The 24935-nt window shown below is 35.1% G+C and overlaps 1 protein-coding gene across 9 annotated transcripts in view; it reads left to right on the top strand.

Moving 5' to 3' along the window:
* GRIP1 (glutamate receptor interacting protein 1) overlaps positions 1–24935 on the top strand; it is a 562796-nt gene that overhangs the window by 322844 nt on the left and 215017 nt on the right. For all 9 annotated transcript variants that reach the window (XM_039342266.1, XM_039342264.1, XM_039342261.1 and 6 more), the window contains 2 exons: positions 19845–19980; positions 20906–21051. In XM_039342266.1, coding sequence (XP_039198200.1) covers positions 19845–19980; positions 20906–21051 — 282 coding nt within the window. The remainder of the gene's footprint in view (positions 1–19844; positions 19981–20905; positions 21052–24935) is intronic.

Here is a 24935-nt window from a genome sequence, read left to right as displayed (position 1 = left end):
ATTCCACTATACAAAGCTTCACAAACCTCTCCTTATTCCATAATTATGAAATGACATGAATACATATGCATAGGCAAATATGCATTGCCTATGCTTTGCTCATAAGCAAAGGGTCCTTCTAATTTATTTTTAAAAATGGCTTGAACTTTTGGTACAGCTGCTCTGAAGCTCTAGTGAAGTTTTGTGAGCATGCATATACATACCTAGTTTCAAGAGAAAGAGTGTTAACTCTGGGGGCTGAGTTAAGAGGGACCAGCCTAGAATCCCTATGTAGCCACAAGTAAACTAAGCCCAACCTCCCTTGAATTCCATTGACCTTTATCTAACCCAAAGCAAGTGTTAACTGTTAGTTGAGTAGATTCCTGTGCATGCGCCTAGTTATTAATAAATCATTTTAATTGGACTTCAAATGAGGACTTGATCTTTCATGCCAGACTCCAGTATTATTTGCAACACAAAATATTATAACAAATATTACTCTGAGCATCCATGAACCTGGCCCAGGTTATTGAGGGCTCAATTTGCAGTAGTGGTCATGTGTTCAATCTCATTTTTGTTTTGGAGTAGATGCAAATGATCTGATTTTGTGCCCTTATTATGGTCAGCTCACTGTCTGATTGTTCTGAATCTTTTTAGTATCACTCCTTTCCCTCAGTGGATGGGCCTTTTTGTTCAGTCAGTCGACACACATGTCTGATGGATCTATTTGGTTTTCAAACTGCTGTTAAGTTTCTTGAGGATCTGAGGCTATTGGATGAAGGACTTGGTTGCCTCCTAGAGTCAGCCTTGGATAGGACTATTATTCCAAACTATATGTGAGCCTATATCATGGTCTAATTGTGATCATAAGGATGGCAAAACTATTTTTTCTTGTCTTATTGCATTTGCAAAATGCTTTTTGGCAGCACTTTTTAAAGTGATCTGGACCCTTTCAGGGAAGCAGGAGAAGAATATCTGAAGGATTGCTGCAAGGAATATTCTAAATTTAATCCATGATTTGTTGTACAAAGTAAAGAAGACAGAACTAGCCAGATCATGACCAAAGTGGCAAGAATAAAAACATAGCTTAAGTCCAAAACAAGCATAAAATTTGCATAAATGGATCAGACAGATAACTCTCTAATTCACATATTGTAAAAGGGGGAGGAAATACAGAATAATCAAATTACCAGGTGTCAGTTACTACAGCCACTCTCAGTAAAAGCAATCTTGGCTTTCTTGTGATGTTGGTTCTTGGACTGGTCTATTTGTTGGAACAACATGTTGTTAGCTCTGTGTGGATAGATCAGGATTTTTCTGTCCTGTGTTGTTCTTGTTGTTCAGAACGATAGAATCAAGATCATCTGAGGTGTTACTACTACTTTATAATGCCCTGATAATACCACACTTGGAATATTGCATCTAGTTTTGATCACCACGATATAAAAAAGATGTTGAGACTCTAGAACAAATGCAGAGAAGAGCAACAAAGATAATCATCTGAGGGACTGGAGGGTAAAACATACAAAGAACTGTTGTGGAATTGAGTATGTCTAGCTTAATGAAAAAAAAAAGACTAGGGGTGACATGATAGCAGTGTTCCAATATCTCAGGGGCTGATACAAAGAAGAAGGGGTCAACCTGTTCTCCAAAGTACCTAAAGACAGAACAAGAAGCAATGGATGAAAACTAATCAATGAGAGAACCAACCTAGAACTAAGGAATTTCCTGACAGTCAGAACAATTAATCAGTGGAACAATTAGCCTCCAGAAGTTGTAGGTGCTTCAACACCGGAGGTTTTTAAAAAGATATTGGACAACTATTTGTCTGAAATGGTATAGGGTTTCCTGCTTGAGCAGGGGGTTGGACTAGAAAACCTCCAACATCCCTTCCATCTCTGTTATTCTGTTTTTCTGTTAATATTTTGTTAATAATATTCTGTTTATATAAAAGAAAAAGCCAAACAACAATCAGGAGATGCAGGAAACATACCCATGAACAGGCATAAAAGTCTTAAATGCTTATATACAAATGCTCAAAGTTTGGGGAACAAACAGGGCAAACTAAAAGCAATAGTACACGAGGGAGGGCATGACATAGTTGGTATTACAGAAATCCGGTGGGACGAAATCCATTAATGGAATGGACTGATGGATGGATACAAATTCTTCAAAAGAAACAGATCTACAAAAAGAGAAGGGGGATTTGCACTATATGTAAGAAAACACTACATATCTACAGAAATGCACATGATCCAAGATAAAAATCTCTCTCTTATTAATTTTGAAACCCGAAACCTGTCCATACTGATATATCAATTGTAATAACTCTATTACAGAATCAGTTGGTTGAGATAAAGTAACAACCAAGTCATCTGCAAAAGCCTTTAATTTATATTCTTTTTTATTAACTTCTATTCCTTTTATCTGCTGTGATTCTCGAATTTTAATCAACAAAATTTCCAAAGTTAAAACAAACAGCAATGGTGACAGTGGACAACCCTGTCTAGTCCCCTTCTGAATTGAAAACACCTCTGACAAACCCCCATTAACTATAAATTGTGCTGTTTGCTTTTGATAAATAACACGAAGAGCTTGTAATATGTTTTCTCCAAAATTCATTTTCTCAATTAATCTTAACATAAATTGCCAATTCAGCTGGTCAAAAGCTTTTTCAGCATCTAAAAATATCAATCCTGCAGAAACTTGATTGTTTTTATCTAAATATTCTAATAGGTTAATAATTTGTCTAACGTTATTCTTCATATACCTTCCAGTTATAAAACCCGTTTGATCCATATGTATTACATGATGCAAGACCCTCATAAGTCTATTAGCTAAGATTTTTGAAAAAATCTTATAACCTACATTTAAAAGAGATATAGGTCTATAATTCTTTGGTAAAGTGAGATCTTGGTCTTCTTTTGGAATCAAAGATATAAAAGCTCTACCCCATGACAAAGGGGTCTCTAAACCCTGTAATATATTGTTGAAAAGCTCCCTTAAAGGTTGAATCAACTCTTGTGCCAAAGTTTTATAATAAATAGATGTCAATCCATCAGTACCCGGTGCTTTACCTAATTTTAATTCTTTAATTACAATCTCAATTTCTTCACTAGTAATCAGGCCATTAATTTCTTGTTTCTGATCTTCTGTTAGTTTAGGAAAATTAGCATCTTTTAAATAATTATCTATATCTAAAGCCTGTACTTTAGTACTCGTATATATTTTTTGATAATATTCTAAAAAAGATTTCTTAATCAACTCCTTCTGATATACCAATTTACCATTATAATTTATTTTATCTATAATTCTCTGTTTCTGCTTCTTTCTCAATTGATAAGCCAACCATCTCCCTGGTTTATTAACGTTATAAAATGTATTTTGTTTCATATACAGTAAATTGGTTGCAGTTTGATCAGCCATCAACATATTAAATTGTGATTTAAGCAATTTCATAGATTCCTTAATCTTCTCATCTGTGGAGTTTAAAATCAAAGCTCTTTCTTTTAATTTAATCTCATCTTCCAACTCTTTACGTTTCTGCACCTGCTTCTGTCTATGAACCTTATTCATTTGTATCAAAATCCCCCGCATGTAAGCTTTACCTGCATCCCAGACCATTGACATTGAAGTTCCCTTATACATATTTAAAGCAAAATAATCCTTTAATTGCTCCTTTAATTTTTGAACATTCTTTTCTTGTCTAAATAAATTTTCATTCATCCTCCAAGATCTCCTCTCCTCTTTTTCATTAACCAATTCCATCCAAACTGGACTATGATCTGTCAATGTCCTAGGAAAGATCTTAACATTCTTCACCCTAAAATATAAATCCGTTGTAATCAAGAAAAAGTCAATTCTTGAGAAAATTGATGTTTGTCCGAAAAGAAAGTAAAGTCTCTCTCCTCCAAGTTATGTTCATGCCAGTAATCTCGCAGCTCCCAGTCCTCTTTCAAATCAAAAAAAGCCTTAGGTAATTTAGCCTGTTTAAAAGAAATAGAGGGTCCTTTTTTGTCTCTTTGTGTATCTAAAACACCATTCCAGTCTCCCATTAATATAACAGATCTATAGTCCAACAAAATTAGTTTTTGATGTAACAGTCTGTAAAATTGTTCCTGTTGTTGATTTGGTGCATACAAACCCACTATGAGTACTTTCTTGCCATACAGACCCACTTCAATCATAACATATCTCCCTTGGGAATCAGATTCTACTAAACAGGCTGATAAATTTTGCTTAACATAAATAACTACTCCCCCTTTTTTCCCGGGAGCAGAAGATACAAAATGAGATCCCAAACGAACATTAACTAAATATTTTTGATCTTTAGAAATAATATGTGTTTCCTGCAGACAGATAATATCATTATTATGTTGCTTTAGGTAATGAAATATTTTCTTTCTCTTTTGGGGGGAGTTGAGACCATTAGCATTCCACGTCAGGAGCTTTACCATCTCCCTTGACCAAAAGCCTGGAGAAGACTGCTTGAAGATCTGCCATTGAAGAATGTGCTGCAGAGCTCTTGGGTCTTGCTCCTCCCACAGGCACCGAAGCAAATTCTTGTAGAACTTCTTTAACTTCTTTCTTCTGTTGTTCTTTTTCTTTACGTCTATGAGCTGCTCGGGTCATTCTTTGTTCTTTGATCTCTGCTTGTTGCGACCACTCAGCCTGTGATTTTCCAATACTACTTCTTCAGACTGCTGTTCCACCTCCTTGCCATCCAAAACTTTCTGCATCATAGGTGGTGATGAGCCTGCTCCCAAGACCGACTTATAAAACTCCTTTGCTTTAGAAACACTGTTAAGTCTATAGCGCGTCCCCGCATGACTCACCACGATGCCCGTCGGAATTTCCCATCTAAATGGCATCAATCTTTTTTTAAGTTCATTGGCTAAGAAAGCAAACTCTTTTCTTCTTCTTAACATTTTAGATGGAATCTCCTTTAAAATGATGACATCTTGAACAGCAATCTGAAACCTCTTATTATAAAAAGCTTGTATAATTTCATTATGCAGAGATCTCTTCCCAAAATAGATTACCACATCTCTTGGCAAATTTCTTTGCTTTGCAACCCAAGAGTTAACTCTAAATATTTTTTCAATTTCTCTAAATATTTCCTCCTTCTCTCTATCCAAAATGGCAGCAAAGTCATTTACTACAATCTCTCTCAAGTCTTGTTGCATGTCTTCCTTCAATCCCCTGATTCTTAAAGCATACTCCATCTCTCTATATTGAGACATAACAATATCATCTTGTGAAATTTCCATCTTTTTTTCCATGCCTTCAAATTTGTCTTCCAAGATCTCCACCTTATCTGCCACTTCTTCCACTCTAGAATCCAGCTTCTCAACCACAGAAGCAAGTCCTGTTAAAGCCATAACTATATCTTGCCTCAAAATAATATTATTCTCCACTAAAAGCTCTTTCACTTCCCCTCTAATTTGAGATACAGCATTTCCCATTATGTCTTGCATATCTTTTACCATTACTGCTGGCAAAGGGGGAGAGGGTGGTGGTGTAGCTTTAGGTTGTTGTACTGGTAAGATCGCAGGAGAAGAAGCCACCTTAGGTACTGTAGATGTTGCTTGCCGCTTTGAAGCCATTTTCAAAAAGAAAAAGTTTTGTTTCTTCTTTCCTCCTTCTTAAAAAAATAAATAAATAAATACAAAAGAGAAAATCCCTTAAAAAAAAAGAAAAAAATAACAAAAGAAAGTTTAACCAAAAAGAATCTTCCCAAACCACAAATCCACCTTAAGGAAAAATTTTTTAAAAAAAGAACAGTCTAATCCATTACATTCTGTTTCACTCACTTTTTTTTTAAAAAAAGAAAAACTTTCCGATCGCCATTTTACTTTCACTCTCACAAAAGAAAAAAGAAAAAGAAAAAAAAGAAGGGAAATAAAAATCAACCTTTCAAAGTAAAGTCCAAATAAAATCCAATAAAAAATCCTTTATCCAGCTCTGTCCGCTTTTAAAAATAACTCACCCAGTTTCTTTGAGCGCGGAGGTGGGAGCGGCGTCTTGCTTTGTCCCGAGGGACAAAGACAGCTGGGAGGCGGAGGCAACCCGAACTCTGAGGGAGCACTCTTTTCACCTCCCAAAGAAAGCTTCCTGGAGGGTCTCAGAGGCTCTACCTCTATTCGGGTGATACTCCCCTCCCCCCCTTTGCCCGGGAGGGAGGTTTTGAGCCGCGGAACAGCTGGTGCCTGCTGTTCTCTGCGGTTCTAACACTTTCCCAGGAGGACGGCTACAAAGTAGCTGCCATCACCGACGCTGATCCACCGGAAGTCTCCCCACATTTTTCTATCTTATCAAGTAGTAGGTTGTGATCTACTTTATCAAATGCCTTACTGAAGTCCAAGTAAATTATGTCCACAGCATTCCTCTGATCCACTAATTTTGTCACTTGGTCAAAGAATGCAATAAGATTTGTCTGGCATGATCTATTTTTGACAAACCCATGTTGGCTTTTAGTAATGACTTTGTTTGCCTCTAGGTGTTCGTTGATTCGTTGTTTGATTATCTTTTCCAGGATCTTCCCAGGTATTGAGGTCAGGCTGATAGGTCTGTAATTTCCTGGATCCATTTTTTTTCCTTTTTTGAGGATGGGCACTACATCAGCTCTTTTCCAGTCCTCTGGTAGTTCCCCTGTGTTCCAGGATCTTTGAAAAATATAGTTCAGTGGCTCCGATATCACATCTGCCAGTTCCTTGAGAACTCTGGGGTGTAATCCATCTGGTCCTGGCGATTTGAACTCATCTAGGCTGGACAGGTGCTCACTTACCATTTTCTTGCCTATCTTAACTTGTGTTTCTATTTTGTTTTTTATGGCACTATTTTTGATAGGTTGGTCTGTTTTTTCCCTTTGTGTAAAGACAGATGCAAAAAACGAGTTAAATAGTTCTGCTTTCTCCCTGTTGCTTGTCACCTTCTTGCCACTTCCACCCACTAATGGACCAATAATTTCCTTCACTTTTTCTTGTTTTTTACATGTTCAAAGAAGCTTTTTTTTAAAATCAGAGGCTCCCAACCTTTTGGAAACCAGGGACCGGTTCCATGGAGAGATGTTTTTCTGCGGACCGGAGGGGGCATGGTTTCATGTGCTGCCTGCATCCTGTGGATGGGGCTTTGCTTATTTGCGTGGACCGGTTTCTGGCATGCCGCAGACCAGTACCGGTCCATGGACCAGGGACTGGGGACCCCTGTTTTAAATCACTGAATTTTAAAGAAATTAAATCTTAGTAAGGTGAGGAAGAATAACACTGAGTGTAATCTCCCATGTCCCATTTGGACAGCAAAAATCTTAATTTAAGTTTTTTCTTAATTTTGTTCAATTTTTCTTGTTGATTTTATATTTTTTATTGTTTTTCCTTAACTGTATAAATAATGATGCCACCGTCAGCAATTGAAACCAATGTTGAGCTGCTTCAAAGCTCTTCAAATAAATATGGCAAAATAAACCTTATTTCAGAGTTATTATTCCTTTTTGTTCTTAAATAATTAAATTTCAGGTATATCAATGAAAATGTATGATGCTTTTCTTACATAAATATGCTTCAGAAAAATATTGTTTTATGCACCAAAGGGAGGAAAACCAATAAAACCTTATTTAGTCATATCTCATTTAATTCTAATCAATTCCATTAAACTTTCTCCATGAATACACAACCTTTGTGTTATATGAAAAATCAATCAATGAAAGATAATAAGCCAGTTGAGTGAACTAATATTGGCTTGTTACTAACTTCCTTCTATAATGTTTTGTAGTATAAATGACAGGTTGCTACATGTGCTATATAAAAAAGAATACAGAAGAAAAGAAGTTTTTTTTTAATTGAAAAGTTTTATACAAATTTATTATTACAATATAATAACCCTCCCTCCCTCCCCCCCACCCCAACCCTCCCCCCCTCACTTCCCAGAGCTGATTACAGGGTTAAAAATAAGCAAACAAATTCTAACTAAGCTTATCCAACTATACCAATAACCAAATCCCTAAAATACTTTAACTCAAATACAAACAATTCCCAGTTTAAACTATAAGTTAATCAAAAACTAAATGATACTTTCTAATCCCATGTTTATTCTGTACAAAATTTATCCATCTTCTCCACACCAAGATGTATCTTTCTTGTGAATGATCCTTCAAATAAGCAGAAGTTTTGGCCATTTCTGCTAAATTAGAAACTTTAAACGAACATTCTTCTATGGTAGGCAAAGAATCTTTCCTCCAATATTGCCCAACCAATAACCTTGCCACCGTAATAAGATTCAACATTAAAATAGTTTCTTTAACATCACAATCTTCAATAATACCTAACAAAAACAATTGTGGTGTAAACTTTATCTTTCTATTAAAAATCTTCTGAATGTTCCACCAAATCTTAATCCAAAAAGCTTTTATATTTCTACATGTCCACCAAATATGATAATAGGTTGCATCTAAGCAACCACATCTCCAGCACTTAGGCTGTAAATTAGGATACATGCGGGACAATTTTTGTGGATCCAAATGCCACCTATAAAACATTTTATAAAAAATTTCTCGTAAATTTTGAGCCTGAGTAAACTTCACATTCCCAACCCAAATTGCCTCCCATGTATCTATTAAAATCGGCTCTTGAAAATTTGGGGCCCATTTTGTCATACAATCTTTGACTAATTCCGTCTCTGAATCCAATTCCACTAATACATTATAAACTCTCTTTATATGAGCTCGACTTTGATCTCTAATTTGTTTTATCAAATTCTCATCTTTTAAAGTAATACCAACTTTTTGGTCTAAATTCCATCTATCTAACAATTGTCTATACTGAAACCAAGATTAAACACTATTATCTTGCCTTAATTCATCTAACGATTTTAACTGCCAATCCTTCCCTTCCAATTTAAGCAATTGGTTATAAGAAATCCTATCCAAGTTCACACCTCTCGATATCCCCTCTACTGCGTGTCCAGGAATCCCCCAAATTGGCATTTTATAATTTAATCTATAATAATATTTCTTCCGGACACGCAGTAAAGCAATTCTTAAAATATGCGATTTAAAAACCCTATCTAATTTCTTGTTATAAATTAAATATGCATGCCATCCATATAATAAATCCCATCCCTCCAAAGAAAGTATATTTTGGTTTGATAAGTTAATCCAATCGCTAATCAATGTTAAAGCCGCAGCATCATAATATAGTTTCAAATTAGGCATCTTAAGTCCTCCTCTTTCTCGTACATCTTGTATAATCTTAAGCTTAACTCTTGGTTTTTTCCCTGCCGAAATAAATTTATTAATACCCTTCTGCCATTCATCTAAATTAACATCTTTCTTCAAAATAGATATCATCTGAAACAGAAAAAGAAATTTTGGTAGAACATTCATCTTAACAGCAGAAATTCCCCCTAACAAAGATAATTGTAATTTTTTCCAATCATTCAAATCCTTCTGCACTTTAGTCCATAATGTTTCATAATTATTTTTATACAATTTTACATTAGAAGTTGTTATATACACTCCCAAATATTTAATCTTTTTTACTATATCAAAACCTGTCAAATTAACTAACATTTCCTTATCCTTAATAGACATATTTTTAGATAATATTTTAGTCATTATTGTTAACCTTAAAACCAGAGACTTGCCCATACTGAGTTATAATCTGTAACAAATCTAAAACTGAATTAATCGGTTGTGATAAAGTAACAACCAAATCGTCAGCAAAAGCTCTCAACCTGTAATCCTTCTTATTTATCATTATTCCCTTTATTGTAATTGACTCATGAATTTTTATTAACAAAATTTCTAAAGTTAAAACAAACAATAAAGGAGATAACAGACATCCCTGTCTTGTACCTTTTCCAATTTGAAAAACCTCAGTTAGCCCTCCATTAATTATAATTTGAGCCGATTGTTGTTGATAAATGCCCTTTAGAGCTTGCAGAAATTTATCCCCAAAATTTATCTCCTCTATGACTCTTAACAAAAATTGCCAATTTAACTGATCAAAAGCTTTTTCAGCATCTAAAAAAATTAAAGCTGCAGGAATCTGGTTATTTTTATCCAAATATTCAATTAAGTTAACAATTTGTCTAACATTATTTTTCATATATCTTCCAGTTATAAAACCAGATTGATCAGTATGAATCACTTGCTTCAATACAAACATTAATCTATTTGCCAATATTTTAGAAAAAAAAATATAATCTATATTCAAAAGAGATATAGGTCTATAATTTTTAGGTTGAGTAAGATCTTGATCTTCTTTTGGAATCAGTGATATAAAAGCCCTTTTCCAAGATGGAGGTATCTCTGCACCCAATAATATACTATTAAAAAGTTCCTTTAATGGTTCTATCATCTCTTCAAATAATGTTTTATAATAAATTGCTGTCAATCCATCTGTACCAGGTGCTTTGCCAACCTTTAATTGTTTAATTGCCATAATAATTTCCTCAGAAGTAATTAAACCATTAATCTCATCTCATTGAGCATTTGTAAGCTTAGGAAAATGAGCTTCTTGTAAATACTTATCTATATCCAAAATCTGTACCTTTTCACCAGTATATAATTTTTTATAAAAATCTAAAAATGATTTTTTAATCAACTCTTCCTGAAAAACACTTTACCTTTATAATTTATTCTATCTATAATCCTTAATCTCTGTTTTTTCCATAATTGATAAGCCAACCACCTACCAGGCTTATTTGCATTACAAAAAGTATTATGTTTCATATAACGTAGGTTGGTTGCAACCTGATCATCCATTAACATATTAAATTGTTCTTTAAGCATATTTATAGAGGCCTTTAACTTATTATCCAGAGGATTCAAAATTAATGCTTTCTCTTTCAATTTAATCTCTTCCAACTCTTTATGTTTCTGCAACTGTTTACATCTATGAGCCTTATTCATTTGAATCAAAACTTCTCGCATATAAGCTTTGCTAGCATCCCACACCATTGCCATTGAAGTACCCTTGTACATATTTAAAGTAAAAAATTCTTTCAAGTGTTCTCTACACTTCTATGAATTCACCTCATATCTAAATAAATTCTCATTCAACCTCCAAGATCTTCTATTCCCATTCTCAGCAAATAATTCCAACCATACAGGACTATGATCCGTCAATGTCCTAGGAAAAATTTTTACATTCTTAACACTAAAATATAAATCAGTAGTAATTAAAAAGAAATCAATTCTTGAAAATGATTGATGCCTGTCAGAAAAAAAGGTAAAGTCCCTCTTTTCCACATTTCGTTCCCACCAAATGTCTCTCAATTCCAAATCATCTTTCAAGTCAAAAAAACCCTTAGGTAGTTTAGCTTGATTGGAGAGCATGGAAAGTCCTTTCTTGTCCTTACTTGAATCTAAAACACCATTCCAGTCTCCCATCATAATAACAGATTTATAATCCAAAGAAATTAATTTTTGATGTACTACCTTATAAAACTGCTTTTGTTGTTGATTAGGAGCATACAAACCCACTATAAGAAGTTTATTACCATACAACTCCAATTCAATAATAACATATCTTCCTTGAGAGTCAGAATCTATTAATTTTGCTGATAGATTTTTCTTAACATAAATAACAACACCCCCTTTCTTCCCTGGAGCAGGGGATATAAAATGTAAACCCAACCGAGAGTTAATCAAATACTTTTGATCCTTTAAAGTAATATGAGTTTCCTGCAGGCATACAACATCATTATTATGTTGCTTCAAATAATGAAATACTTTCCTTCTTTTCTGTGGAGAATTCAAGCCATTAACATTCCAAGTCAGGAACTTTGCCATCCCTACCGGCCTGAAGCCTGGAAAAGACTGCATGAAGATCTGCTGTTGAAGATCTCTTCGGTCTTGCTCCTCCCACAGGCTCAGAAGTAATAGATTCTTGTGTTAATACTCTTGCCTCCATTTTCTGTTGCTCCTTCTCTTTGCGTCTATGGGCTGCTCGAGTCACTCTCTGTTCCTTTGAAGTTTCTTTTGTCTCAAAAGGCTGCTGTAAAGATTCAGCCTGTAATTCTCTAACTCCCAGTATGATGGTACCTTCAATTGGCTGTTCTCCCAACTTCACCTCTGAAATTTTAAATTGTGGAGATGGTGGTGAGCCTGCTCCCAGGACAGAAATATAAAAATCTTTCGCCTTTGAAATTGTGTTAAGTCTGTAATGTGTCCCCGCATAGCTCACCACTATTCCAATTGGGATCTCCCATCTAAACTGAAGCTGTCATATTTTAAGCTCATCAGCCAAGAAGGCAAAATCCTTTCTTCTTCTTAAAATTTTTGAAGGAATTTCTTTTAAAATTATAACATCTTGAGCAGCAATCTGAAATCTCTGCTTGTAAAATGCTTGTATGATTTCATTACGTAAAGATCTCCTTGCAAAATAAATCACCACGTCTCTTGGTAAATTTCTCTGCTTCGCAATCCATGAATTAACTCTAAATATTCCATATCTCTCAATATTTCTTCAGGTTCACACAAAATCAAAGCTATATCCTTCGCCACCAGCTCTCTCAAATTTTCTTGCATGTTTTCCTTGAAGCCTCTAATTCTTAAAGCAAATTCCATTTCTCTATATTGAGATGTGATAATTTCATCCTGTGACATTTCCACCTTATTTTCCACTTTACCAACCCGATCTTCCAGACCTTCAACTTTCTCCACAACATCATCAATGCGATCATCCAGCCTCTCAACATGGGAGGCAAGTCCTTGGAAAGCAAGTACTATATCCTCCCTCATTTCCCTATTTTTGTCCTCTAAAAGTTCCCCCATTTCTCCTCTAATCTGGCAAACTGCTTTTCCCAAAGCATCTTGTAAGTCTTTTACCATGAGTGCTGGTGGTGGTGGAGAAGGTGGTGGTGACCGGGGCTTAGCTTGTTGAACAGTCTGTACAATCGGAGAAGAGATCGAAGCTTTAGGCCCAGCAGAAGTTGCGAGACTCTTCGAAGCCATTTTAATTTATAAAACTTCTTCTTAGTATCTCAAAAACAAAAGGGGAAAAAAGAAAAGCCCCCTATAAAAAAAACTAAAAAGAAAACTTTGTCATTTGTATCAATAACCAAAATCAATTACGTTATACAAACTCTGTAGCAAAATGTAGCTGTTGTGGTTCCGGCTAATGACACATTCCAAAGAACTTCCAGGCATTTATTTTCCTAAAAGTCTTTTATTGTTACAAAATGTCAGCACAGGCACAACAGAGAGATGCTAGGATCTAAGTTCTCTTCCTCTGAGCAGTTAAATTATCAGCATGTTCCCTCCCTAAATTAGCCGTCATATCTCATATTATCCAATTAGTGTGAAGGTCAAATGTTTTTTTTCCTCTTTCTTTCCCGGGCTTTACCCCCAACCCCCCTTCTGCTCTGTATTAACCTCATAATTACCAGACAATTCTACATATTGTCAAAAGCAAGAATATACAATATTTGCAGCATTGACAGTAGCCAAGTGAAAGTTCTTTCTTTCCTTTCGCTCACAGAAAAAAAAACATCCCAGCGCCATTTTAACTTCTTTTATAATTGTAAAAAAAGGAGAAGATTAATTCTTTTCCAGAATTAAAGTTCCAAAGTAGACTCCTGGTCGGCTCTGTCTGCTTTAAAATTTACTTACAAGTTCACTTTAAGCGCAGTTGTGGAAGAAGCGCCTTGCTTTGCCTAAGAAAATAGAACAAAGACATCTGCGATGTGGAGAAACCTCGGACTCCGTGGGAGCTCACCCTCTGACCCAAAAAGATAAATTTTAGGGTCTTGGGGAGCTCTACCACTATCCAAGGAGAACTCACCTCCTCCCCTACGCCCGGGGAGAGAAGTTCCGAACTGCGGGTCAGCTGTTGTCTGCTGTCTCCACGGTTTTGACACTTTCTCAGATGGACGGCTAAAAGATAGCCACCATCAGCGCGGCCAGTGCCATCGGAAGTCAGAAGAAAAGAAGTTTTAACTCCCAAATAAGCTTTTAAATATTTTAGTTCTACTTTGGCCCCATCTACCCTGATTATTAGGACTGTGTATGCATAACTAGGAACAACTTCCAAGGCTGATGAATGAGCTTGAAAACAGATGCATCTAACATAGACAGAGAGTTATTGCTTCAACCAAGGTGCTGTCATGGTTCCATGAAACCAGCTGTCAGTGGTTATCTCAAACAATAATTGACAGAACTAGAAGAGAAATTAACTCCATGATGAACCACAGTTTGTTTCAATAGTTAGATACTATTCATCTGCTTTCTGACGTGACATTTTTGGGTTGTTTTGTTTTTTCTAACTTGCTACCATTATTACTATTCATTATTATTACCACATGAAATCATAGCTGCCAGTTTTTTAGCTAGTGTTAGCAGTCATTCACATCAAGTTTTTTCCAAGAACCTAGGATGTTGTAATGTATTAGGTGCTGCCCAAGCAATAAGGCCTTTTGTAACTGACAGATGAAAATTGGTTAATACAAAATTATTTTTAAGAGTTGTTCAAAGCTTTTTGATATGGCACCCAATGTGCTGATAACCATTGGGACCACCTTGGCCATTTTATGCCATAATCTTTTAACTTTTCCAATCTTGATACTTTGTGATCTTCTCCAATTCTTTATCAGAAGAATTGCCCTGGTATTGCCATATCAATTATTCACACTTTCTTTGTTTCAACCACAGTTAAATCTGGTGTGTTATGTACCAAGACTTTATCAGTTCATGTTTGGAAATCCTACAATATTATAATCTGCTTGGAGGTGGTTTCTAAGGAGGCAATACAGAAATATCTAAGAAAAGCAAACCTCCCAAAGATACCAGAGAACATGCAACATATGTTGAACAAGAAAATAACAATGATGGAAATTACAGAGGCTATAAAAAGACAAAAAAAGAGATAAAACTCTGGGACTCGATGGTCTCCCAACAGAATTCTATGTAGCATTACAAGATATAATAAGCCCGATATTGAAAGATCTTTGTAATATTATAAACTGCTTATTTTCTAATACTTTTTCAACTATATGTTCCCACCAATTTTTCATTGTTATTGTTAGTTGCAAAATCATGTCCGACCCATCACGACCCCATGGACAACATTCCTCCAGGCCTTCCTGTCCTCTACCATCTTCTGGAGTCCATTTAAGCTCACACCCACTGCTTTAGTGACTCCATCCAGCCACCTCATTCTCTGTTGTCCCTTTCTTCTATTGCCCTCAATTTTTCCCAGCATTAGGCTCTTCTCCAGTGAGCCCTTACTTCTCATTAGGTGGCAAAGTACTTGAGTTTCAACTTCAGGATCTGGCCTTCTAAAGAGCACTCAGGGTTAATCTCCTCTAGGATTGACCGGTTTGATCGCCTTGCATTTCAGGGGACTCACAGAAGTCTTCTCCAGCACCATAGTTCAAAGGCCTCAGTTCTTTTGTGCTCACCCTTTCTTATGGTACAACTTTCACAGCCATACATTGCAACTGGGAAAACCATGGCCATGACTATACAAATTTTTCATTACTGGCACATAATAGTTTTTATAGATGTTCTAGTGAATGAGATTGGCGGCTGTTATGTTGTTGTTTATAATCAGTTTGTGGGATTATGCTGTTATTATTAATTTATGGGGAAAGGGCTATTAGAAGGCAGGGTCTCTAAAAACTGAATTAGCTAGATTCCATATGTGATAGTTTTCTATAGAGGTTATATTTTGAATTCATTATAGGTGCTAAGGCCTTGCTTTTCCTTGAAATTGATTAAAGGATTAAAATGAAGTATAAAAACTCATGTTTACAAATTAAGTATGATACAAACATATTCTCTTGAGCAAAATCTCTATTCTGATAGCAGACCAATAATGCTATATAAAGTAAAGTAATGTCATGTCTTGAGCTCTAATAAAATCCTGTTCAGAAATAACTGAGTTCTATGCCAATGTTAAGAGTATAGATAAATGAAATAATGATCAAGTTTAATTGTTGGCCATAACATGGTAAAACAGTTCAATTACACAGAATGTCAATAATAATAACAAACAACATCAGTCTATCTCGGGAAAGATTCAGTAGGTGAATAAAAATGCCAAATCCAGTCTAAACATCTGGCTGATTGTGCGACAAACCATAATATATTACCAATACTAATAGATTCCTTGGGTGCAAGGTTGAAAAAGCTGAACAAGGAACAGACTAAAGATGTATGAAATTCAGAATAAAAATTATTAAATTATTTAGGGTAAAACTGAAGTATGGAAATACTAAAAGACATTTGTATTAGAATGATAGTGCTGTGCAGAAGAGTAGAACTGAAAGAATGTTTTCAATGTTAAGAGTCCACAAAATGTGAACTTGCAGTATAACTGAAGAAATGTTAAAATATGGATGTGATTTTCATGTGAGTGCCTTTGCAACTTTTTTGATGTGTGCATGAATAGAACATCTATGCCTGATGGCTAGAAGATTGCCATGACTATTTTCCTATACAAATAGAAAGATAGCAAGAGGGGATGCAAATGCTAGAAGGGGATTAGTTTGGTAAGTGTGCCTGAGCAGTGTTTGGCAGCATTCCAATTGAAAGCTTACAAGCTGTGAGAATAAGCAGAATTTAGGAAGTGGTTTTATGAGGTGTGCAGAACAGAGGCTTGCTCTTCAGCAAGCCATTGAGAAAGTCATGCTTGAAGCTGATTCTCAAAAAGGAGAGAAGTGAGACATTAAAGAACATAAAATGTTATATGAAACGTGTAGAAATAATAGAAGGTCTGGGGAAGCATAGTAAATGGCTTCAGTATAAACTATTTTGTTATATCTCGTTTTTCATATCTCATTCATTTAATCTCTTCGTCTTATTATTCCTTACTCCTTTTCTGCACTCTCAAATGTTTGCTTCCACTGCAAAAGAACCATATGATTCCTTTTATGTTTATATTTTTAGTATGCACAGAAAAGGGAAGTATCTTAAAACTAACCTGTTTTTCATTTGAAGTACAAATTTGTATAAAATTTAATGTAAATATTTTCTCTACTCAGTTTAAAAACAGCTAAGACTAGGACAGATAAACTGTAGACTGTAGATGTTGCTAAACAACACATCCCAGTATTTCTTACCATTGGCTGTGCTTCTTGGAGCTACTGGAAGTTTTAGTTCAATAATACATTTATTGGCATAATCCCACTTCTGGAGCAAAGGATCTCCTTAAATCATATCTGTTCTTTCAAAAGGGATGGTGAATCTGGATTTTAAAATAAGCAATGCTTTCAGCATATAAAATTCTATTTTTATTTTTTGTCTGAGTGTGCACGTGAGGAACAAGTTAGAAAAAGTCTTATGATAATTTTACATGAAGTCTTTGAATTGAATAACTTCTGCCAGATTAACTTTTTTTTTTTATCATTGAGTGTCTTCCTTTCATTGCCAGAAGATTACATGCCAGAACTACTTTGGCATATGAAAATGAGTAAATGTCATAGTAAGCTATGGATCAAATGATTAATCTTTCTGCATGGCTGCCCATGTTTATTCATGTAAGCTTCACTTATTCCAGTAGAACTTACTCTTACATAATTGTGCAAAAGAATAAAGGTTTAACCCAGGCCTTACTATTGCTTCCTGAAATAGCTCTATGTAATTACATTTTTCAATGTAATTGAATGTGGCTACAATGAATCTGGTTTATGAGGAAATATCAAGACATTTAAGCTCAATATCTGGGTTGTTTTATGTTGTTCTTTTGTTTGATTTCACAAATTTGCTAGAGGAAATATAAAAGGGCAATGGATGCAATGTCATAACACATGTTTCATAATTTTGGCATCATCATAGCTAGAAATGGAAAAGTATAGAAAAGACTATAAGAGAAAGCAAGTCCTGGAGTCTGAATCCTTCCTTTGGAGGGTGGTTATGCAGTTTTAGAATGTTTTCCTCCTGTCATGTGTGTAATCAACAGTCTTAATAGTAAGAAATTCTCATTGCAATCAATGGAACTCAGATCTGGGCAAGAACCATCCTGTGTATTTCCATATAAATCTGTAAAGTATGATTTTTAACAATAAAATTGCTTATATTTTGGCTGCAAAAAATAAAACTTGATAATCATTGTTGGAAATTTCAAGTGTCCCATATGAAATCTTGTAATCAAAATTTCTGCATTTCTCGAGTACCCTTTTCAATTTATCAATATATTCAAAATGGCCACTAACCCTTAAAATAATAATAATAGTAGTAAAGTTGGAAGGGACCTTGGAGGTCATCCTGCTCAGGCAGGAAACCCTACACCATTTCGGACAAATGGCTGTCCAGTCTCTTCTTAAAAACTTCCAGTGTTGGAGCATTTACTGCTTCTGGAGGCAAGCTGTTCCACTGATTAATTGTTCTCACTGTCAGGAAGTTTCTCCTTAGTTCTAGGTTGCTTCTCTCCTTGATTAGTTTCCACCCGTTGCTTCTTGTCCTGCCTTCAGGTGCTTTGAAAAATAGCTTAATTCCCTCTTCTTTATGGCAGCCCCTGAGATATTGGAATATTGCTATCATGTCCCCCCTTGTCCTTCTCTTCGTTAAACTAGACATACCCAATTCTAGCAACCGTTCCTTATATGTTTTAGCCTCCAGTCCCCTAATCATCTTTGTTTGCTCTTCTCTGTACTCTTTCTAGAGTCTCAACATCTTTTTTACATCGTGGTGACCAAAACTGGATGCAGTATTCCAAGTGTGGCCTTACCAAGGCATTGAAGAGTGGTACTAATACTTCACGTGATCTTGATTCTATCCTTCTGTTAATGCAGCCTAGCACTGTGTTGGCCTTTTTGGCAGCTGCAGCACACTGCTGGCTCATATTTAGGTGATTGTCTACGAGGACTCCGAGGTCCCTCTCACAGTTACTACTATTGAGCATGGTGCCACCTATGCTGTACTTGTGCATTTGGTTTTTCTTGCCTAAATGTAGAACCTTGCTTTTTTCACCATTGAATTTCATTTTGTTAGTTGAAAATTTGAAATACAGAATAAGAATGCTAATATTCTTGTTGAATCAGTGTTTATAATTAGTCAAATGCTTTAAGCTTTTATATGTAATACATATTTTAAAAATAAATAAAAACAAATATAAATGATGAAATAAAATAATGCTTGGAAAGATAATCTGAGACATGGTGCTAGATGTCTATACACAAAAAGTATTTCAATAGATACCAGCTCTCCAACTTTGCAATTCTATTTATAGTAGTAATAACTCCTATTGAATTGGATTATTTCATTATAATTAAGATTAAGATAGAAACCCTTAATGGATTTCATTACTTAGGACAGGATTATGCTAAGGCATGTGATTTGGGGGGTGGGTGGGTCTGAAATAGGAAAGTCTATCCCTGAGTTGTTCATTAGATGTTTTTCTCAAAGTAAGATTACCAGATTAGCAATTTTAAGCTTTTTGTCAACATATTTTTTATTTTATTTACAAACTGTCATTTGTTCAGAATAATGTATGTTTAAAATAATGTTTATTTAGGTTAAATTAAATGTATTTTGTCCATTGATTTTAAAAGGCTTAACCACATGTAGTATTATGTTGTATATAATCTTTAAAAATAACCTACTTTTTTTCCTCTGCAAGCTGCAAACAATGGAGTCTATTTACTGATTTATTTCTCAGCACTAAGTCATTGTTATGATATTAAAACACAGATAAGAGATCTTTTAAAGAATAAAAAATTCTTACAACAAAATGATATCTTAATGGATAGCAAATATATTGTGAAATAAACTCTGGGGGAATAGAATCCATTTCATCATTTGTATTTGAAAAAAATTAATACAGAAATATTTTTCAAGCTACCTTTTCTCTTTATGGAAGTTACAGTTTTTCTGAAATTACAGTTTACAATGTAAACTTTTTTAATAGTAATATTTTTTTCAACAGAGGAATTCAAAGGCTCAACAATAGTTGAACTGATAAAGAAAGAGGGCACTACCTTGGGGCTTACAGTATCTGGTGGAACAGACAAAGATGGAAAACCAAGAGTGTCTAACCTTCGACAAGGAGGAATTGCTGCTAGGTAAAGACTTTTCAAGACAAAGAACACACACACACACAAAATAGCTTCAAATTCCTCAACAATAAATAATAGATGTCTTTACCTAAATTAGGCCATTTGAGAAGAAACACAGAACTGTGATAGCTGAGAAAGTTGAGAAATATTGTAAGATGCAATATTACAAATAAAGAAAATGTTTAGTGATAAGCAGAATATATTCTGCAGTCAAGTGGTGACAAAGAATTCAAAAAATTAAATACATTGTTCTGTGACTAATTCTTCAATTGGCAACTTTTTCTACGTGAACAATTCAGTTGTATTTTAAATTATATTTCACTAAACCTAATGTTCGTAGAAAACATTTCTCACATAAAGCAGGATTCAGGTTTAATCACTGCTCTCTCAAAATGATCTTAAGTGAATGATTTCCACATGACACTCTGAAACATTATTCTGCTATCTAGTATATTTTTGAGAGATCTGTGTCATTTAAAGGGTCAAATTATAGAAATTTGGACATGCAGAGACTTTGTCAATCAAATAGCCAATGGACTATATGGAGAAACAATTTGACTTGCTTCCTAAAATAAAGACTCATTTTTGCTTTGTAAGGCTTTTATATGTGGTAATAGTACTACACAAATAAAGGAATATTATATTGCTATATATAGAATGTCATATCACTATTTTGAAAATTAGCATTAAAATAATATATTTTTACTTGTAAACGAGGGGTCCTTGGTGCTCTCTGAGTTTGTTTTCTTGCAGATGTTTGGGTAATGTTTCATCCTAGATGGATGAAGTTACCTAGTATGGGTAATGAAACATCTGCAAGAAAACAAACAAGCTCAGAGAGCACCTCTCATTTCAACCCTGAGCTACAAACATTTAAATGTTACAAGACAAATAAAATACAGCTTCACTGAAGAAGAGATGTGTGTTGCAGAAGTGACCAACTGGATGTGGGGGATTACATCAAATCTGTAAATGGAATCAACCTGACAAAGTTTCGCCATGATGAGATCATTAGTTTGCTCAAGAATGTTGGTGAGCGGGTTGTATTAGAAGTGGAGTATGAGCTGCCACCTGCTTGTAAGTAATAATTTATAAAATAATCTGTGTAAAATGTTTTTACAAGAGTAAAATTAATGGATATATTAAACTGATGGTATGATACAAATATGGTAATAGCTTTTTTTCCCAACACATTCTCTTCTCCTGTTTCACAGCCTCACTGTTTTGTTCTTTAATTTCCACATTAGCAATGCTTATCTAGGTTGCCATTTGTGAAATACTTATAACTACAGGGTGGTCTGTATGTTGCCAGAAGAGACTCTGGAAAGAGGATTGCTATTGATGAAGGTGGCAGAGCTCTCTAGTACTATGATGATTTTATCTAATCAGACATTATTCTTAAGAATAGTAATTTTTTCTGTATCAAAATGAGTGATACCTATGTTAGGATATTGAAGTTAGTAGCTGGAACAGTAAAGTGTACAATAGACCAGAACACAGAGAGAGTTACATTTATGTTTTTATTAACACTGCCAAACTGCAATGCCGCTTAGATAATCTTTAGTAAATGCTAAAAATAATTAAGCTTTGTGACCTCAGTGAGAGCATTTTGATTAACAATTAAGCATCCAGTTTAAATATATTTATTTAAATATGATTATTTTGAATCAAACATCTTTTAGATTATATTCAATGTATGTTTTTACCACTGTGCTGAAAAATTAGTCTGTTTTGCTATATTCCTTGGCATTAATACTGAGAGTAAATAAAATTGATAATGATTTTACTTATGAGATAACAATGGCAATAGCACTTAGACTTGTATACTGCTTCACAGTGCTTTACAGCCCTCTCTAAGCGGTTCACAGAATCAGCATATTGCCCCCAACAATCTGGGTCCTCAGTTTACCCATCTCAGAAGGATGGAAGGCTGAATCAATGTTGAGCCTGGTGGGATTCGAACTCCATGATAGATGTCCAGCTAGTACTGTCAATAGTTAGTCAAAATGCGTACAAGCAATTTCTTATGATGCAACAAGCTCTCTGTATATTAGCGCAAACATCTTATTCAACAGAGATAATTAACATTGGCCCTCTCATACTGTATATGCAAGAGAATATTAAATTTAGAATTGCAATAATTTGATGTAACACCCAGTTTTCTTTTGACAAAGCTGGCTCAGAAACTATGCACTTTCTTCTGTCCTATCAGCGTTAAAAGACTGGTTAAGAAAGCCCTTTAATAATTTAGATGATACTTCAAAACATTCACTAACATTTCTCCTTCAATTACTGTAGCCCACTAATTGTGACATTATTTGTAAGGTACTGCATACGTTTCCTCTGTTGCTTCATTTGTGTCTGAGTGACAATATGGACTAAGTAACACACACACACACACACACACACACACACACACACACACACACACTGTTCCCATTAGTTCTAGGAGCAAAAAAAAAGGTCTTGCCTGGTTTTAGATTAATTTTGAGCTAAAGAAAAATAGAATGCTATAACATTCAATCTTAGCACAGGAAAGGTAAAAAAATGTTTCCTTCCCTATCCACCCTGGCTGGCAAGTTCCAGTTTAATCTCTGACATATCTAGGGGGGCTCCTGATTGTTATCCTTGAAAATCATTGTAGATAGAAAATACTGAATTCATAGTTTGAATCAGTATAAGGTAGTTTTCTGAATTCCCATTTAAATTCTTTTCCATGTTTCACTAATAGGGGCATAGCACATGCTTTTACACTTTAATCTGTGTATACAAATCTGTTTCTATAGTTTTTAGAGTAAGATTCATAGATCAAATCAGTTGACTACCTTCTGAAATCAGACTGTTTAGATTGTCTTGAGGGTTGTTCTTTCTATGCTTTTTTGTGACACTGTTTTACATTAATATAAGAACTAGGGCTCTGCCAACCATTGGGAAGACACTTGATAAAGCACCACTGCTCAGCATTCAGCATATATCTATCTTTCACTGTTTCTCTTTTTAATTGCTTGAATACACCTACAAAAATAAAAAAGTTAGAAGATATAAATATTAAATAAATAAACTAAGTAAATTAATAAATATATAAAATGATTAAACTTGTTTAAATACCAATAATATTTGTTTTCCAGTCTTTCTGCTGCATCCATGAAGGACTAATTCAAAGGCTTGTCTATTGATAAATTATTGATCAATGGTCATGTTATTGCTTCAATATCATCAGTTAGAACTTCAGCATGCTAGTGCATTTTGCTCAAAAATCTTCCCCAACAGATTTTCAGCCATGTCTTTCTAGTGTTTTTATCTTGGAAAATCCAAGTTCAAGTTCCCACTTGATCTTGGAGTTCACAGGGTAAACTTTGAGGTCCCAAAGAAAAGGGCAAAAGTAAATGTTACTTAGAGGTTTTGGAGGACATACAGATAGAATTAATGTACTATGAGTAAATGTTAATAAGATATTGGATTATCAAGTGACTGTAGATTGTTTATCATGTAGAGGCCATTTACAAACTACATTCATTGTGTTGTTAAATCGATAGGAACTTTTTTTCCTCTTGATCAGAGAAAAACTGCTGTCAGACTTCTTGTCTCATACTCATCCATTGCCACTTTTCCCACTATCTGATGTTAAACTATCATACTTCCTATTTTTAAGTTATTGGAATCTTGAGCTGTTCCTATGTTGAGTCGTGTTGTATTATCTAATAAATCAAAGTTCAAGTCTTTTTCTTATTTTTTTGTTGATACTAAAGTTCTAAGCAGTTCTGTAATAGCTATTATCATATACTATTAAAAAATGCCCCTTTATGGATTACTGCCTTGTTGTGGCGAAGGGGCTTGTGTAACTCAATGAAGCTATAAACTATGCCGTGCAGGGCCACCCAAGACGGACAGGTCATAGCAGAGAGTTCTGACAAAATGTGATCCACTGGAGAAGGAAATGGCAAACCACTCCAGTATCTTTGCCATGAAAACCCCATGGACAGTACTAAAAGGAAAAAAGATATGACGCTGGAAGATGAGCCCCTCAGGTCGGAAGGTGTCCAATATGCTACTGGGGACGAGCAGAGGGCTAGTACTAGTAGCGCCAGAAAGAATGAAGCGACTGGGCCAAAGCCGAAAGGACGCTCAGCTGTGGATATATCTGGTGGTGAAAGGAAAGTCCGATGCTGTAAAGATTTTTTCTCCATAGGAACCTGGAATGTAAGATCCATGAATCAAGGCAAGCTAGACGTAGTCAAAAAAGAGATGACAAGACTGAACATCGACATCTTAGGAATCAGCGAACTAAAATGGACAGGAATGGGTGAATTTAACTCAGATGAATATCAGGTATACTACTGTGGGCAAGAATCCCTCAGAAGAAATGGAGTAGCCTTCATAGTCAATAAAAGAATAGGAAAAGCAATACTGGGATACAATCCCCAAAATGACAGAATGATCTCAATTCGAATCCAAGGCAAACCATTCAATATCACAGTAGTCCAAATCTATGCCCCAACCACTGGTGCTGAAGAGGATGAAATTGACCGGTTCTATGAAGCCCTACAGCACCTTATAGAATTAACACCCAAAAATGATGTCCTTATCATCATGGGGGATTGGAATGCTAAGGTAGGAAGCCAAAAGATAACCGGAATAACAGGCAAGTTTGGCCTTGGAGTACAAAATGAAGCAGGGCACAGGCTAATAGAATTTTGTCAAGAGAATACGATGGTCATAACAAACACTCTTTTCCAACAACCCAAGAGACGGCTCTACACATGGACATCACCAGACGGTCAACATAGAAATCAGATGGACTATGTGCTCTGCAGCCAAAGATGGAGAAGCTCTATACAGTCAGTAAAAACAAGACCAGGAGCTGACTGTGGCTCAGATCATGAGCTTCTCGTTGCAAAATTTAGGCTTAAATTGAAAAAAGTAGGGAAAAGCACTAGGCCACTCAGGTATAAACTAAATCA

Source organism: Crotalus tigris, unplaced genomic scaffold (genome assembly GCF_016545835.1).
Source record: "Crotalus tigris isolate CLP2741 ecotype Arizona unplaced genomic scaffold, ASM1654583v1 scf7180000017782.1332974, whole genome shotgun sequence".
Classification (NCBI taxonomy): domain Eukaryota; kingdom Metazoa; phylum Chordata; class Lepidosauria; order Squamata; family Viperidae; genus Crotalus; species Crotalus tigris.
The sequence above is the reverse complement of the archived record's forward strand: the minus strand, read 5'-3'. Positions and strand labels throughout refer to the sequence as shown.